An 18593-nucleotide genomic window follows, 5' to 3' on the forward strand; every position below is an offset into this window, starting at 1 on the left:
ATAAAGTATGATGAACATGGAATTGCAGATACACACAAAAAAAAGTTTGCAAAGTAAGAGCTGTTTGCAGCATGTTTAGTTTCCCTCTTGCCCCGTCCCTGCAGTCTGCCACAGAGCAATAGTAGTCAACACACAATTCATGAGCAAAACATCAAACACTTACTTAAGGGCCATAGTGACATCCAATGAAATACACACCTGATCAAGTAGAAGAAAACCCAGAATTGAGCAAATGAAGTGTTATGTCCCTATATTGTCCTATGTGAACTCTTGAAGAACAACTAAGAGGACTAATATTTCAATGCTTTGTAAATTTGCGGGGTCCTCTGTGGATCTTTGCTACAAAGTTGCATACTACTAGCCACCTCTCTTGAATACTGAGAAGACAGTCAAGAAGACAGGCAATAAACACCAAGAAATTCTACTGAAAGTACTAGGAAAACCTAATTACATCAAATTCATCAGTTACAGGAAGGTGACCAATAGAACCAAATCTGCTTGGCTAACTAATGATGGGGTGGACAAAAAGAATAGAAAAAGGCAAAACAAGAGGCCTAAGGAAGCTGCAACCTTCACAATTACCTCTGGAAAATGCTGTGACATTTAGGTACTTTGGAAAAAAGAAGCACTTGAGGACATACTCAACTGTATTCCTCCATTTCCCTGTGGGAGAATCCAAAAATACCCTACGCGACACTAAGCCACAGTCCCTCCCCTCCTTCCCAACACCTGCCCTTTTCCTAAGAAGATGCCCTCTATATACACATGTGAGGGATAAAATCTGGTGGAGGAAGAGGGCCTTATGATACTGGACCACAGATAAAGTATACAAAAAATGTAATCAAACCAACCTTGGTAGCTTCCATGATGATTTTATTGATTTTCTCTTTATCCAAACCTTGCATTCCAGCTTTGTTATCATTAAGGCCCATTCTAAGTAGAAATCCATCATTGCTGTTAGCAACTTTTTTCATATCACCCATTGTATTTCTTGAAAACGAGTACCAGTTTAAGACTTAATATCTGGGAAAAAAAAAAAGAATTTACATCAAATATTTATGTTCCAACTGAACAGTGACAAAAAATAAATTTTGAAATTTGTTTGGTTAATTTATTGAATAAGCATTTTATACTTATTACAGAAGACAACACACTTATCACAAATATGAAGACCTGTACTCCTGCAAAGTGGCCACATGAGACCCGCCACACTCACCACCATAAAACCACTTTATGAGTGTTTGGAGAACACTAAGCCTCTATTCTTTTATTAACTTATAAATGTAGTCTTTCAAAAGCTTCCTAACAGAAACAAAGGAGCACCACCAAATTCAGGTAAAGACTAGTACACTTTACATACGTGCATGACATTTATGCCTGTCAGATGAAACAACACTGTTTTAAGCACAAAATACTATTCACTACATTATTATCTTAAAAGAAAAGAAGCTGAATTATTTTTAAATTACAGAGGACACTGCTCATTTAGTCCTCATTCATGCCTGAGAAAAGCCATAGAATCTTTTCCAGTCATTTTTAGCTCAAATTCAAAACTCTTGTTTGTGTTAAAGCTCATCTTTTAGAAACAGATGGCTTAAGTTAAAAGTTTTGAATGAAATGTTTAATTCAGGGTAAAAGTCATACATTCTTTTTTTTCCATTAATGTGTATCCAACTGGTATCCAACATGGTATCCAACTGGTAGAACTTACCAAGCCTTCACTACTTCCATCAGCAATTTCTCATACATGCAAGTACTTCTGACACCTTCCCTTGTTCTTTATGAAAGTAAATAGCTGAATCCATCAATAGGCTTTAATTATATGAAAAATTGTCTAGTTATTAAACTGATCTCAAAAAAATTTAAGAAAGCAAATTCCATCTTCTATTGCATGAACCTGTGATCTTGTTTTAGCCAGATTCAAACAAGCAGAATCACAGAAAAGTTTGAGTTGGAAGGGACCTTTTAGAGGGCACAAAGTCCAACCCCCTGCAACAAGTAGGGACATTTTCAACCACATCAAAGTGCTCAGAGCCCTGTCCAACCTGACACTGAACGTTTCCAAGCGCAGGGCATCCACCACCTCTCTGGACAACCTGTTCCAGGGTGTTTTACCACCCTTACTGTAAAAAAAACACTTTTCTTGTATCTAATCTAAATCAATCCTCCTCAGTTTAAAACCATTTCTCCTTGCCGTATTGCAACAAGCCCTGATAAAAAAATCCAAGTGTGATAATAGTATAATGTACTTAAAACGTATTTATTACTGGAAAAGCATACAGAAGTAATTTCTTTCTATCCCAAGTCACTGATAATCCACTTCAGTTTTCCAGTCATGCAGAAAGGATGCTGACTCCTTGACTTCCTCTTCAAGCTGCTCCCTGTGACCAGAGCCCTTCCAATTTGGAGAAGCCACACTTTTCCAGGCAAACACAGCAGCTCTATTAAATAACCACAAATTACACAAATCTAAGAGTGTGCCTTTTTTCATTAAATGCCACTTTTCCACTCGAGGACTTCAGTGAGCCTCATTAGCAACCAAACTTAAGAAGGTCATTATGTATTTTTGTGTTTAGAAATTAATTTTTGCTACTAAAGAACCACACAGATGACTTTTAAAAATTAATGTTCATATTCTCCTGATGATCTTCTGCTGAAACATACTAGTCAACTAAAGTCAAGATATTACTCATAAAGGCCCAGTTTTATAGCAGAAGATTTAAACACTAATTTATGTCAGTCAAAAGTCTTCTCTATCACACTGTTATGTATTCAACAATAAAACAAAACCATGATATTACCAGTGATGGAAAAAATAATTGTCTTTAAAAAGTCTCATAAATGGTGGTTCCTGGTGTATTTAATCTTCCTAGCTTTCCATGTGCAATACAAAATACATTGCTAGTACCAGATGAGCATACGTACAAATATCAAATAGTACCTTAGTTGAAATTAAGAAGAAATATTTATTTGAGGACATGACATTAGCTCTCCAGCAAAGTTTAAAGGTGTATGGAAGGCAAAACATCAATAACAACTGATACAATTTCCATCTGCTTAACATGAAGAGAACATGAATATTACCTTGGTTTCAGATTAAAAGGTCTGAAAAAAACCCCATAAAATATTTAACATATTGAAGCAAATCACAATAGCTACAATAAGACAACAGATACAGTACCGACAGAAAAAGCCAGTGGTGATCTGCCATAGACAAAGTGAAAATGGAAATACCTAAAGGTAACACAGAAGCGGCACAGTTTGAAACTATACAAAATGTTAATAAAATGTCAGTGTAGATACTGATGAGGACAAGTAGTAACTATTTCAATTAAGCTAGAGAAAACATTTAGTTTGTGATGACACAATGTTATAAATTTGTTTCCCTAAAACTTGGAAAAAGCGGGTAAAGCTTTAAAGTCTGGAACACTAACTCAGTCTAGGCAGAGTGACAAATTTTTGGCATGCTGTCCTTCAAGAAGTTGTTGCAAGACTGAGCTGTTTCCTCTGATAGAACACATTACATCTCTTTAAGCATCACACTGAGTAAGCAGATGTGAAACTAGAGAAGTCTATGAAGGCAGTCTACAGTAAAGTACTATCCTATTATTCCTGTGATTTAGGAATGAGAGGAAGCAGGAAAATCAAATGTTAAGTTGATAACTTTTCAATTGCTACAGGAGGGTGCAGAGAAAGACTTTGGCAGTGAGCACCAGCATTAATGTAAAACAAGAGAAAAAAATGTGGAGAGGAATCACAGAACATCACTACTGAGTGGAAACATTTGTTAGTAACTTGGGATGCTTACAAGTGGAAAAAGATCACCAATAAAATCCCAACCAAGCTGTTCTAGAAGCAGGTACAGAACTCAACTGTAGTAGCCAGACAGGGCTACATAGGATATGAAAGTATCAAGAGACTGAAACAGCAATAAAGTCAGAGAAACAATTTAATTTCATGTGCCTCTACCTTTATTGAAATTGAGCATATTTTTGAACAGTTGACTGAACCAGCATGAAGGAAATGGCTTGTATTTGTACTTCATGTACAAATGTAGAGAATTAATAAAGGAATACCTTCCAGAATCCTGTCATTACATAGGCTACTTCAGAAGAAAATCAAGATTACCCATAATTTCAATGACAAGGTCAAGGTGTTAATAGAAGTTCTGTAAAAGCACTGAAAGCACAATAAACAAAGTTAGGACTTCATCCATTCTGGGACAGAAATGAAATTCACTTGTACCAAAGACCTCATTTCACAAGTAAGCATTAAATAATTTATCTGCTTCATTAATTTTTGCCAAGCATTGAACAATACAGAATAAAGAACTGAAGAGTGAAATGCAGAACACACAAGTCGAGGAGCTAGGTTCAAGAGTAACTCTCACTCCCAAACTTCCAAATGTCTCCTTTGCATTGGAAATGATCACAGCTGGAAATCACCTCAAAACAAAACCTCTGGGTGCTACCGAAACAACGCTATAATGCATGAGAGACTACATGAGACCTTCCCAATAAGATCAGAACTCATCTAAATCAACATTCTTATTGGAAAATACTTGGGTTTTACTCCAATTGCTAATTTAGATTGGCCATGAAGCTCCACTTCTTATGCCACTTGCTGCACAGAAGTGTCTTCATCCAGTCTGTGCATCCAAGACACACATCATTAAAGAATAAAACCCATCTAACCCACCTTGGTAAAGAAAATCATGTCCTAATAGTCAGGGCCTTTGAACAACAGGTTTCACACAAATTGCTTTATTTCTTTAATTTCTAAGACAATAACAAACATAAATTCAACAAACTAGGAAAATTTAACCCCACTAGAATATTTTTAACATTTCTGATATTTAGCGGGTTACACTACAAACTCCATAGAGTATTTTATTTCATAGTGCTTGATTTATTCATTACTTGGATACGGATTTTATCCCAAAACAGTAACATTATATTAATCATAGAATATCCTGAGTTGAAAGGGACCCATAGGAATCATTGAAATCCAACTCCTGGGCCTGCATAGGACAACTCCAAGAATTACATCATGTGCCTGAGAGAATACATATGTATATAAAGTATGCATATTGCATACTTTCAAAAAAAAAAAGGCACCTGTATTCTGAGTATTCATTTGGCAAGGAAACACTCTGGCTTGATCAAATTCAGCAAACGGTTTAACTCTAATTTCCTTGTAAAAACTCTCATTTCCTTGTAAAAACATTTCCTCTGATAATGATATAAGTATCAGTTGCTCTGAAGTCTCTCCTCAGCAAAGTAAACCACCAACAAAGACATGTGTGCATCAGACTGTCCTTCTGAACTATGTACTCAATTCCTTGCAGCCACAGAGGGGTTGATATTTACAAGAGCCCTGGTTTCTGAATAGCCCTGAGAAGAGTCTCCCATCGACTTTAATCCTGTAGTGATTTACAAAAAAAGAACTGGCAAAAGGAACTCCACAACAGTATTGTCAGTATTTAATATACACTGCGTTAACAACCTAGGTTCCCTACTAGTGCATTCAACACTGCTGCTGTTTCACTATTCTCTCTCAGTATATAATAAAATCCGGGCTTTCAGAAAACAGAATCTTCAGATAAAGATGTGTTTTTTACAACTGTAATCAGCCAAGGTACATGATAAATTAACATGGAACAGAAAACTGGAACATAAATAATGGAAGTGAAAATAGAACTACTTTTCAAGTAGCAGCTGACTCAGCATTTTGCAAAAACGAAGATCCCAAACAAGCACCTAGACTTAGCCCTGAACAAAACAAGGCCCTAGAATTATGCCTTTTCTATACTCGCCGACTTTAAGATACAGCAAATTAGTAAAATTCCAACCTTTAAGAAGTAAATAACTCACACTGAAAGTAAACAGATAACAGAGACTGCTTTTGATAATGCCCAGAATTAAATGCCAAAATATGTATTTTATTCCATTCATCAAACTGTTTGAATAATTCTTCATTTGAAGAGTAAAACAAGTGGAATACTCATCTGCTATCAACTTTCTGCAGGCAGGATGAAGTGCAGTTCTTTTCTAAATTCTACTTTCAGTTTCTCTGCCAAAAAACCCTCACATCTTTAAAATGACAAAGTTTATTTGAAAGGCAAAGAACGATGGTATTTTCTTCTGTCTCTGTTCAGCATTTTACAAAACCTTTTTAACTGAAAGACTTATGTCAAGTTTCTAACTAAGTTTTCCCAGCACTTCCTGATTACTGAAAACAAACGGTTTAGCAGTGTAATCCATAAAGAAAATAATGAAGGAAACTGAACACTTAAAAATAACATTCATCAGTAAAAACTACATCATAGGCAATGTAATTAATTGCAGCATGGGTTCTACGGATGTGTTTAGTGCCAACATATTCATACATTATTTATTTTCATTTTTTTAGAAGAAAAACATTAATTCAGTGATTCACAAAGACCACAGTTGCTTTATAAAAAAATTAATCATTGATACTTCTGAGCCCATACTACTAGGCAATATGCTGTGGCATAACAAAGCTTCTTAAAGGATCCCCTTAAGAATAAAAAAGTCTCAAATTTCAGAACAAACATGACCGTGTTCATGAACATACTAGGAAGTGTTCAAATACTAGTGGTGACTTTTAAAAACTTACAATGAACAACCCTAACCAGAAGGTATAATAGTGGAAAAAAGATATACAAAAAGGGAGAAGAAGAAAAAAAGATATTTACAAAGTTACCCACTTTACAATGCTTACTATGACTGACATCCCCCAGAAGTAAAACTCACTCTCGCCATTTTATATTACAAGTAATGTGTCAGTGATATAGAACAACACTCTCTGTTCTGCTATTCTAACAAAGGTGATGACTATTTCCACCTAAAACAATAATTTGTAAAGTTCTTGACATCTCAAGACACTAAAAGGGATACAGACTGAGGATGGAGGAACTTGCAGTACACGGCAGTGAAGCACAAAATAACGTAGAAGAGGCATAGAAGGGTGTAGAGGAGAGTGAGTGCATCAGCACATCAGTTTGATCTTCTCCATTTCCCATGCTTTGTTTTGCATCCCAGATTGGTCTTGGAGGAGGCAAACCAAATTCCTTTCAAACTATACTTAACTGGAAGACTGTGCTTCCAGAGCACACATGCCACATGACAGTTGTTAACCTATGTGCCCTCCATGGGATCAGACTACTGTAGTACAAAGAAACACCTCTCAAAGCATTTATAAGAACTTCCAGCCCTCAGCACTAAATCTTTCCTTTAAAATCTACGCCCACTGCACCACATTCTTGCTAATACAGATATGGCCCGATCTCAGTGAGAATAGCAGACAGCATGTTATATTTTTAAAACACAGTTGGAAAGTTAGAAAAAAGAGCTGATTTACACAAGGTATTCACAATCCCAATACAGCTTTTGGAAGAATATAAGCTGGTGACACTGTGGGAAAAAATAAGACATATTAGGAGCATGTGGCAGATGTAAAAAAAACCTACTAGCTAGCACAGACAGTGCATTATATGAAAAGTTGAAAAGGCATATCTTTTAGCATCCAGTATTTTTTCATTTAAAGTTTAGTCATAAAATGTTAGCCAGAGTTAAAAATCAAAACAAATATTCTCTCTATAAAGGATGAATATGTTTGTTGAACAGCCTGAAAAAATATCTCCCTAGGTATTTTTATTTTTTAATACCTGATTGAGTCAATCAATGCCTTGGAGGGGGAAGAAAAGAAAAAAAAGCAAGTTACTTCTGTAACTAAGTGAATAGTCCCAGATGGAAAGCATAACAGGGAATGGCTATGTACACATCATTTTCACTGCTAAAAGGACTTGCTCAGACATGTCTCTTCTCCTCCTGCTCTGGATCAGGATAAAGAAGCCCATTCAGAGTTTAACGGGTTAACGCAACTGGCTTTACAGGTGATACCAGTTAACTTCAACAATGTATGCAGAAATAAACTATAAATTATTCTCATACATACCAACATTTACAAAACACGGCCACTCAGCTTGCTTGACAAATACAGTACATTTCAACTGACACTAAGAAGAAAAAAACAGGCTTGGTTTCTTTCCAAACAGATGGTTAATCAAAGAACATAGATTTTCTACAGTGATTTATGTTTTAGAAAATTGTCTAAAGTAGCACTCACGGTAGACTCCTGTAAAAGCTTTTTTCTGTGCATTGCAGTGATTAGACAAATATTAAGATGTCTGTGACTGTCCTTTATTTCTAATTATTTAGGACAATAATGCTTCTTTATGAATCACTCAGTGCTGCATTTATTGTAAATATCTTTATACTTGAGACTTAACACAGGCATGAATATTATTTAACTTTTAGCCTCTACATATTGAGAATGAGAATAAATAGCTGTATTAATGCTCTTTCAAAAAATATTAAACACTCACAGAAACTTTCAAACCACCTAAGCTGGGAAAAATACACAGGGACTTGTCATAAGGATGAAGACAGAGAAAAGAATACTACAGCACTGATCTTGCAATACAACCAGAAGGATAAATTCCAAAACTGAAATTTCCTCAACCAAGCTATTTAACACACTTTCGTCCCCGTCCAAGAAACCACGAGAAAGGTGATGAGTTAGTACGAACCGTAAGTCCTTCCCAAACCATACACCTGCCCATAAATCTTGAAGTGACAGGTTCAGTCGTACGGTTGTTTTGTTGTTTTTTTTTTCCCTCTCTGCAAATATTCCTCTATCCGTAAATATGGACGAACACAGGCGTGTCAGTCTTAAGTCTGAAGAAAGAAATCACCGTTTTGTTCCCTCAAAACGAAAGCAGTTTGATAAATGAAAGCCAAGACACCCGCAGTACCTCGCATCCACTGCGAACGCCGACACACCAGAACCTCAGCTCTGCCTGTCTCCCGCCCTGGGGCATCACCGGGGAAGCAGAACCGGCACGGACCCGCCCTCCCGACACGATTCACCGGCAGCCGGCAGCACTTCCCGCTCCTTCCCGCCTCCTCCACCATCTTTGATTAGGGAAAAGTTTGAAGTTCACACCCCCTCACCCCCCCGAATCCCGCCAGTTCGAGGCGAGGAAGAGGCTATATCTCCTCACCCTAGAAAGCAAGCACAGCCGGAGAGACGCTTCGCCTTGCTAAAGATAAAGCAAAAGATAAAGCAAGAAACAAAGCAAACGTCGCCCCGAGCAGCACTGCCGCCCTCGGGAGCGGAGTTCCCCTCACCGGGGGCGCTGAGGCGAGACCCGCCGACACTGTCACCGGAACGACGAAATCAAGATGGCGGCCGCTTGCCAGCGGGGCTGAGACTACACCTCCCAGCATGCCCTGCGGCACAAACCCCTGGCAGCAGCGCCCGCGCTGACGGCCCCGTGGGGCTGGACTACATCTCCCGTGGGGCACGGCGCGGGGCGGCCGGCGGGGCGGGGCCGGTGAGCCGTGTCTCGGAGCACCCACCTCCCCTAAAATGGCGGCGGCGGGGGCGTGCTGAGCGGGCGCGCGCTTGCCCCTCCTCCCCTGAGCGCCCGGTGTTGTGGCCGTGGCCGCGGGCGGGGTCTGCGGGGCCGCGCTGAGGGGAGCCCGGCTGCGAGCCTGGGCGCCGGCCGGTCGCTGGCAGGGGCGGGCGGCACTTGGCGGCGGCACCCGCTCGGGTAGAGCCTGGCGCTGCCGTCTCTTCGGCAGGAGGAGGAGGAGGCTGCTGTGGGCGGGGGCCGCTCCGGCTCTTTCCCAGCTCGGCGGTGGCTGCGGCTCCGGGCTCCATGTCGGACAACCAGAGCTGGAATTCCTCCGGCTCCGAGGAGGACCCCGAGACCGAGCTCGGGTTGCCCATTGAGCTCTGCGGGGTGCTCAGCAAGGTAAGCCGCCTCTACCCCCTTCCCGCAGCCCGGCGCTCCCTCGTCCCCTTTTCCCTCTTCGCTGTCAGCCCCGGGGAGCCGGGCCGAGGGGCCGTGCGGGGGGGCCGTGCGGCTCCGCGGGCGGCGCTGGCACGAGCGGGGCAGCCGCCACCTGACGGCGGAGCCGCTGCCAGGCAGAGCCGCGCCGGCGCCCCCGCCCCCTCCCTCGGCCCCGCCGCGCCCGGGGCAGCCCTTCCTTCCCCGGGGACCTCCGCGGAGCCGGGCCGACCCCCAGCCCGCCGGCCGCCCGCCCGCCCGCCGCGGGGCCCCGCGGAGCTGGGCCGGGAGGGTTTCTCCCCGCACCTCGGGCTCCCGGCCTGGGTGTCGCGGCACCCCGGGAGCTCCCGCGGGCACCGCGGTGGCTCCCCGGGAGCGGGCACGGCTTTCAGTGCGAGTATCAAAACAGGGCAATAGTGAAATACTCCTCCAGCAAGAGATAACGGGAGGAGCGGAAAAGGAAAATGGCCCTACAGCTTGTTTCCCCTTTTAAAAATAGCCGTTTTTTTTTTTTTTCCTCTTTTATCGCTGAAAATAAGGTGACATCCAAGTGTGTGTCGGGTAATACCGGGAAATCTTATTTTTAGAAGTACTTCGAAGTTGAATATTAAATTACTAAGTTTGAACACATTTATATTTTATTTAATTACGGAGAGTATGTTCAGAATAATGTTGAAATCTGTTTAGAATTGAAGCCCCATGTTTTGCATTCTTTTTTCCTGCCCTTTATGATAAGGCTGGGCACAAGCCAATGCAGGAGGCACAGGTTACAGGATACAGAGATCTTACACTGGCCCTAGATGCAGAGAAAACAGGTTGCACTCTGCTTGTTGTGAGGGACTCTTTGAACTACTTTCATCCTGAAAAGGGATATGGATGGATATACTTCCATCCTTCCAGAGATAAGAAGAATGGTTAGGAGAAAAGAAGGATCTCTGCTTTCATTTGTAAGATCTTCTTATCTAACTGGATGGCGGAGGGAGGATGAGACGGCTGTTATAGCAGTTACAATGTGAGATTTTTTGATTGGTGTAGTTTTGCTCTTTTGGTTAGGGTTTTTTTCATTGCAGTTTTCCTTTACTAAGATGCTTCCATCATTAGAAGGGATGTAATCTGTGGGATTTAATTAATTTTTATGTTAGGAAATTAAAAACGAAGTCCAGGTACTGTTTCTCTCTGGCATAGGAGGTGAAGCCATGGCTTCAGACATTCTGTAACTCAGGTATGTGCAAACTTTTTACTTTTTTAGATGAACATGCTGAGTGTAGCAAACACTGACTTTCCTGTGAGGAATTTAATCTGAATAGTCAAGTATGGTGAAACCTGTTGCAATGAGTATGTTTGAGGTATAAGGTTACCTTTTGTTGGTTGATACCTCAGTAATAATTGAAACAAACTAATTGGAATGAAATGGTAGCATACTGAACTTTCTACTGAGGAAATATATATTTTTATTAGTTTAAGTGTAATTGTACTTAGTACACTTAAGTTCTAAAATAAAAGAAGTAAGCTGCAGTTCACTGTGTACTTAGTGTTTCAGTAGTTTTGCTCTTCACTAAAGAGAAAAGCTTTGAAGGAAGTGGAGTAATTTGGTAAGAGAAACTTGTTAGAAGTACATCCTGCTGGTGTTTTGAAATGTTTTGACACTAGGCTTTTTTTCCATTTTATTTCCTGCTAACGATTTTAAGGTGGATACTTCAGTATCTAACTTCAGTGTGGAAGAGTCTTTCTTGAACATCTAGTTTTCCTAAATGCTTGGAAAAACAGTGGTCACTTCTCAGCCACAACTTTGTGCTTAGCCAAGTACGCTTTAAGGAGTCTCTTAGTTCATGGCACACTTGAATTGCAACAGTAAGCTTCGATTGCAACAGCAGATGCAAGATTGACTGCTATATTTGTTTCTCTTAACTTTTTCAAAGAAGGAAAGGTGTTTTCCCTTGCTTTTTTGCCCAAGACAACTTTGGGCTCTGTCTTTCACCTCTTAGGAGGAGTTGGGAAAATATGAGAGATAGGAAAAGAGGAAGGCAGGAAATAATATACCTCCATAGCTTGTGCTACCAATTCATGTACTGACACAGCTGAGGCTTTCTTTAAGTAATGCTGAACTTAGCAATTAGACGTATTAAGAGATGAAAAAGGCCTTTATGTTTGGAGAGCAAATCAAGGTCCTGCCTACATGTGAAAAATTGTTAGGAATTTCTCAACTATAATTTTTTTCTTTAGACCTCATCATCTGATAACTAGAGTTAACATGTAGTTATGGAATATGCGTTAACTAGTAAGTGTAGTATAATCTGGAAATAGGAGGGTTGGTTGATTTTTCTCCCCCTCTCATTTTTGTATTACAAAATTATGAATAGTGGCTAGAGTTAAGTGCTTCTCTGAGCTTTTTGTCAAAGAACAAAATGTCATAATCAAAGTAATGCTTGCATCAATGCTTTTGTTTATGTTTTTTACAAATTTATAGTATTTTTACCATGACTGAAGACTAAGCATTAGTGTATTGTCAGAATTATAGGGTAGTCCTGATTTTCTCTCAGAGTGATGTGATTCTACAAAATGCAGTTGGAAAGATGTTGCAAAGATAAGACTCATAATCAGAACTTTTAGTCACTTTTTACTAGGTCTCTCTAGAATTAATCCAGAATTTGTTCCTGAAAAATCAGTTTTATTCCATGTGTGAATGTGAAGTCCCTAGAAAAATCTGAACAGCAAGAGTATGATTGGATGTCTGCTGATAAGCAAGTATCTTCTTAGTGAAAGTGGTTAGCATTAAAACCTAAAGCAGTATCTATGGACAATATTAAATTGATAAAAACCTGATTCCTCTAGGCACTACAATAGTTATTTACTGTATTGTGGGATAATGGCAAGTTTTTATTTCTGTGAAGAGAACTTTATATGACATTTTATATAAAATAATTTATTTTGTGTTCCCTTTAAGTCTTTTGGCCCAACTCCCAATTTTAAATCAGGTATCTAAACTCTCTTTAGTAGTTAATGTTTGATTTTTCCTTTCCCCCTATTTTCCTCAGTTTGTGTTATCAGTGTATTTATTGCCTTTATTGCAGTCAAGACACCTGTTGCTATATTAACTCTTTGGGACAACAGAGTTTTTGTGCCTTTAGGAGTTTGTAAAATTATTCTAGGAGCTCTGTGTAGAAAAAAGTTCTCAATTGGGAAGAACTTGTAAAAATAAGTTGCGTTTTTCTAAAGGTGCTCAAAAGCCTGAAAAAAATCCATTGTACTTCCTTTTCTTGTTATCTTTTTATTAGCTGACCTTTGGAAATTTTTTTTACAGTGGACCAACTACATTCATGGGTGGCAGGATCGATGGGTCGTTCTGAAAAGCAACACACTCAGTTATTACAAGTCTGAAGATGAAACCGAGTATGGCTGCAGAGGCTCTATCTGTCTGAGCAAGGCTGTGATTACAGTAAGTACTATTTCATTATTGCCATCATTTCATGGTTTGAGGCGTTATATATTTGTATCTGGGTGAAAGGAAATATGGGTATGGCTAATTCTCTTAGGTCACTGCTTACGACAGTGAGTGGTATCAGTGAAACACTGTGAAGCAGAGCAAGGAGTTCTTAATAAGAAAACAAGCGGTTCTCATTTGTGGCTTCAGTAAGCAGCTTTTTGTTTCTTACATCAGAGGTTTTTGTGGGTAGAGATACTGTTTGCCTCTGAAGGCTGCAACATTTTTTCTGAGGGTCAACTTAAGACCCCAGACCAACTTTCCAGAGGAGTTGCCATTTTTCACAGACTTTGCACTAGAGAGAGAAAATAGTAGTTCTTTGACTGTACTTTCTGTATATGACTCTCTAGAATGTTTCCAAAGGGAAATGTTCTTCTAAAACATGCTTGCTCTGAACAAGTTTGTGTGTTGCAGTAAAAGAAGGTTCAGGATACACTGTGAAGAGCTTACATATAAATGAGCACAAGTCTTATGAGGATTGGCTGAGGGAGCTGGGGTGTTTAACCTGAGAAAAGAAGGCTCAGGGGCTACCTTATTACCCTCTACAATTACCTGAAAGGAGTTTGTAGCCAGGTGGCTTTCAGTCTAGTCTGCCAGGTAAGAAGTTACAGGACGAGAGTAAATGGCCTCAAGTTGTACCAGGGGAGGTTTAGATTAGATATTAGGAAAATATGGCTCCAGAAAAAGAGTTATAAAACATTGGAACAGGCTGCCCAGGGAAGTGGTGGAGTCACCGACCCTGATAGTATTAAAAAAAACTGTGGATATGATGGCATTTGAGGACATGGTTTAATGGTGAATGTGGTGGTCGTGCTGGGTTGATGGTTGGACTTGATGGCCTAATTGGCCTTAGAAGGTAAAAAAAAAAAATCTACTTTTTTGGCTTTCAGGGTTATGGATATGCATTATAACTAATGCTTGTCAAAAAGCATGCTGTAGCTTTTCTTCAGTACCACTAAATAGTCAGTCCAGTTTTGGGATTTAGGATAAAAAGGGCTGGACTTACATGTAGCAAAAAAATTCCTAGAGTAATAATGTTAAATCTTACTATTTGTGTTCTTATTCCTCCAAATATATGGGGTTTTTTTTCAAACTGAATTAAAGATGACAAACAAGAAGTATTCTCTTTCTTAGTAATAATCATCTCACAACTAGAATTTTACTAAATGCATCCTGGTTTAAAAAAAAAAAAAGACTGTATTAATTACATCAACCATATACATTTTGGAAAAAAGCTTGTGAAGGAAAGGAGACTTTTACCTGTGTCTGACAGGTGTTGTAGTCACTTATAAATTGAAACAGATCACCTAACATATTTTAAAACTGCTTTTTAAACTCCTTACAATTTTTAAACTTACTCAAGATGTGACTTAATCAGGAATTTATTGTACATAACAACAGTCTTTAGGAGTTCTGACTTAGTGCTCAAGAAGTTTTCAAGTTCACTAGCAAGAGGCTTAGCATGCCAACCAGGAAGAGACAGGAAGGTGCTGGCAAGGAAGTAGACTGAAGAACATCTGGAAGCACACTGTAGAGCACATCTCAGCATCCTGAATTCCACTTGTAGTGGTGGAGTGATATTGATGATGCCATTTCTGCTGGAATGTTTTGATACATTACAGTTTGTAAAGGGAAATTGGGGAGCATGTCTTCTGACTAGTAAGTATGTAACACTAGAACTTTTTACAGGTAATTTTTTAACTCTTCTGTCACTTGTTACATCTGATAACTTGGAATTGACTTGTTACGTTCGATTTTCAGTTCTTGAACTTCTTGACTACATTGAGAAAGAATTAGAAGTAGCCACAATTCAAAGAGTTAATCTGATAATTTAGTTGTTCCGTTTTTATCCTAGCTCATGCTTTGTGAGTGGTATTTGACAGTGTAATTGCTTGATGGTAGTTTGAGATGGCATCCCTGAAAGCTAGTAAATGTCTGTTAATTATTTCTAGTTGCAATTATTGTTGTGTACATTTTAAAGGTTCAGGAATACTATTGGATCATGTCTCTAGGATATAGAAATATACTTTTGAAACTGTCCTGCAATTATCCTATCAGAATTCGTACTTGCAAGCCAGTATGCCATTCATGCTAAAGTGTTTAGCTTTAACCATTCATGCTAAAGCCTGAATGCTTCTGGTTTGATAGTTGTTTTGTAGCAAGTTGAATATTTTTTAACTTAAGTTTTCAATTGAAAATAGTTTATGCTCAAATGTAAATGTTTAAAATATTCTTCCTGAGGTAGATAGTTAATTTTTATTCTGTGTCCTTGTAGTGTCTTTACTAACTATAAAATTTATAGCATGTATTTAAATGCACAGGAGAACACCAAGCTGCTAAAGTAAGTGTTGAGATGATAATGTGTGGAAACTACCTTTGCTAAGTAAAACTTACTGTTTACTGTGTGGTTTGTGATTACTTCGCTAGGGAGGGGAGTCAGGTTTCTTACTGGTTTAATCTAAGTTGCACTGATTTGATGTAGTGGGGATCTTAATCTTTAATATTTTTCATCAATCTTTCTTCCTGTAAGTTCAGTTTCCCTTGACGTTGCTATCCAGAGACAGGTGTAGTAACTACTTTTATCCTAACCTAATGTATTTCATGAAGTCTTCCTTCAGTACAATGCAGGACATGAATGATATGAGATGTTCATGGCTGCAATATTTCCTTGTAGGTGGTTGGAGTTTCATGAAGCTTTCTTCTAGGTGCTCAGATTAGGTATGCATGTTTGAATCCAGTGGGGAATGTAATGATTTTCTGTGCATAATTAATTCTACTACTATTATAAAATTTCCATGCTTTGTTGATGTACAAGCATAAGTTTGGAAAGCTGCTGTCACTGAGTAGTCTTACTGTACTTCCAGCAATGAAGATCAATCTAATTCTAAGTCATAATATTAATTGAGACATGAATCGTGTATGCAGAAACCCACAGTTGTTTCTGCTCTTGTTTTATCATTTGTATTACATTGGTTAGGGATTGATAGACAGATAATTCTACAGGGATACTTTGTAAGACACTCATCTTACACCCTCTATTTATTGAAAGGCAGAGTAATTAAATTAGCTTTTTTGGTGTTTCAAGTGCAGAATTATATTGTCATACCTCCAGAACCGGTATGGTCTTGTGACAGTGGTCTTTAGTTGAATGAAAAATATAGGATCTGGTTGGACTACATGCTATATTAATTACTGGGGCTCAAAAGAACTGATTTTTCTGGAATAGCGGACTAAGGGATGAATATTTATTGTATACTCACTGGATTACCTCAAGTAATGAACTGTCAAGAACTGGCCATGTGAGCTAAGTTTGTGGAAGGACAATGAAAGTCATTATATGATGCTGAATTGCTTTTATCCAGCTAAGAAAAAACACCTTAAAGGTGTTTAGTTGTTTTATAAAAGGGCAGAAGCTGAAACGCAAGTTAAAAGTTCTACTATATAGTCAATGGATGAGAGGAAATTATGGGTATTATAAAAAAGTAGATATATGGACAAATTTAATCTTTGTTGTATTAATCTCAGCACACTAAATAACTTTGGTAGGTGGTTGTCAGTGCCAGATGGTCTTTAATCAAGATACCCTTATTTTAAAGCTTTGTAGTTCTTTCATTCCCAAAGTGAAACTTTCAATGGAGAATTCTGTGCACATGATTAAGAACGGATATCCATGGCAGTGCTGTAGGTGTGGATCTTTGGGACTCAGTTTTGGAATTGGAAGGTCTAGGGTCTGTTATTAAAACAACAAAGAAAATACTCTGTAGACCTGGAAGTTCAACTTTAAGGTCTTTCAGCTCATATTTTCTTTGCCTTGATCACTGTGTCTATTCATATAGTGTCATCACCACTCTTGTACAGAGTGACTTGTACATGACTAACTGTTGTAGTCACAGCATGATAAGTCAAGAACAACTTGACGCAGTCTCACAGCAAGGCCATCGCTAATTTAATCACAGTAGTAATTTATATTAATAGCTTCTTAAATCTCTTTATAGATTCTTAACAACAAAGTATTTATCTGGTGAGTTCTAGGATTTTTCCAGAAAGGATTTGGCTGGTCAGAATAGCTCTTCTGCATGGACCCATACAGACGATCTTGAGAAATGCTTAGAGAAGTGTCATGCTCGATAAATTTTAAGAATGCTTAAACTCAGCCATGTGTTAACTTTGTATTTTTTGTCACTAGAGGTGACTACCTATAGAGGATGACATCCAAAACCTTGAGTTTCAACTTAAAACTTCAGTTCTTCAACTTACCATGTTGTTTTAATCCAGTGGTTAGTCTTCATCTTCCTTCCTGTCTATATCACTGATGTAGGAAAACATCTTGGTTTGATTGCTTATCAAGATGCAATAGCTGTGATGCAGTGATTTTTCCTTGGCTTTGGTTTTACTGCAATGATTGTATAATGATATCAATATCTTTATGGAAACATGCTATTGGTTATTAGTTTGGGGTTTTCTAGAACGCTTTGTTTTTATTGTGTTGTAACAAGATGTTTAGACAAATCTGTTGAAGCACCTGAACCAGGACTGAGCAAAAAATTCAATTTGCATAGCAGAGATACTTTCAAGTAAACTAGTTTGTTGGGTTTTTTTTTCCAGAAACAATTCAAAGGCATGGTTGCTTTAATGAAGGCAGTAATGATGCTTTATATTAATATACAAATTGCAAGCAAGACATTTACTTTCAGAATAAACTTCTAAGAGGTGAGGGTTTTGAGTATCTACTGTGAATATCTGGAGCTCAGGACAAGCAAGAAGAAAAGAAAATGGAAGTCTGCCTTAGAGACGGCTTAGTGAGTTGTCTTAGCTTTTTCCCCTCTAAGTTGTAATAAATTGCTGTTGTAAAGAACTTCGTAAATATTCATTTTATAAATTAGGGCAGATACAAACGTGTTAGTTTCAGTCTGCTAAAAGAACAAGAACACTGTACATGAAAGAGCTACACTGGTAGTTTTCAATTTTAAGCTCTTCATTTCATTATATATAGTCTGAAGAGAGAGTGACATGTTTGTTTCCAGTAATTAGCCACTAAAATTAAAAAACTTACCCACTTTTTAGAGATAGGTTAACTGAACAGCTGTCGTTCTTCACTGTAGTACTTCTGTTATATTTATAGTACAACATTGGCCACCATTACTAAGTTGTGAGGGGAAGTACAGATTGACATTTTTAAAAGCAGTTATATATATATATATAAGTACAAGTTATCAGAGGATGCTCCATGTG

The 18593-nt window shown here is 38.6% G+C and overlaps 2 protein-coding genes across 6 annotated transcripts in view; one reads left to right on the top strand and one right to left on the bottom strand.

Annotated features, from left to right (window-relative positions):
• POLK (DNA polymerase kappa) overlaps positions 1-9245 on the bottom strand; it is a 31645-nt gene extending 22400 nt beyond the window's left edge. The window contains exons 1-3 of one of the 4 annotated variants that reach the window (XM_050328601.1): positions 8840-8891; positions 8615-8762; positions 852-1023 (exon numbers count right to left, since the gene is read on the bottom strand). In XM_050328601.1, coding sequence (XP_050184558.1) covers positions 852-983 — 132 coding nt within the window. In that variant the 5' untranslated portion in view covers positions 984-1023; positions 8615-8762; positions 8840-8891. The other 3 variants (XM_050328598.1, XM_050328599.1, XM_050328600.1) reach the window with 3 other exon arrangements.
• Positions 9246-9611: 366 nt separating this feature from the next.
• The window catches only part of CERT1 (ceramide transporter 1), a 74995-nt gene continuing 66013 nt past the window's right edge, over positions 9612-18593 (top strand). Inside the window, exons 1-2 of one of the 2 annotated variants that reach the window (XM_050328602.1) lie at positions 9612-9844; positions 13182-13316. In XM_050328602.1, the coding sequence (XP_050184559.1) occupies positions 9749-9844; positions 13182-13316 (231 nt within the window). In that variant the 5' untranslated portion in view covers positions 9612-9748. The remainder of the gene's footprint in view (positions 9845-13181; positions 13317-18593) is intronic. The other variant, XM_050328603.1, reaches the window with a different exon arrangement.

This window comes from Myiozetetes cayanensis, unplaced genomic scaffold, assembly GCF_022539395.1.
Source record: "Myiozetetes cayanensis isolate MyiCay16 unplaced genomic scaffold, myiCay2020 scf4, whole genome shotgun sequence".
Lineage (NCBI taxonomy): Eukaryota > Metazoa > Chordata > Aves > Passeriformes > Tyrannidae > Myiozetetes > Myiozetetes cayanensis.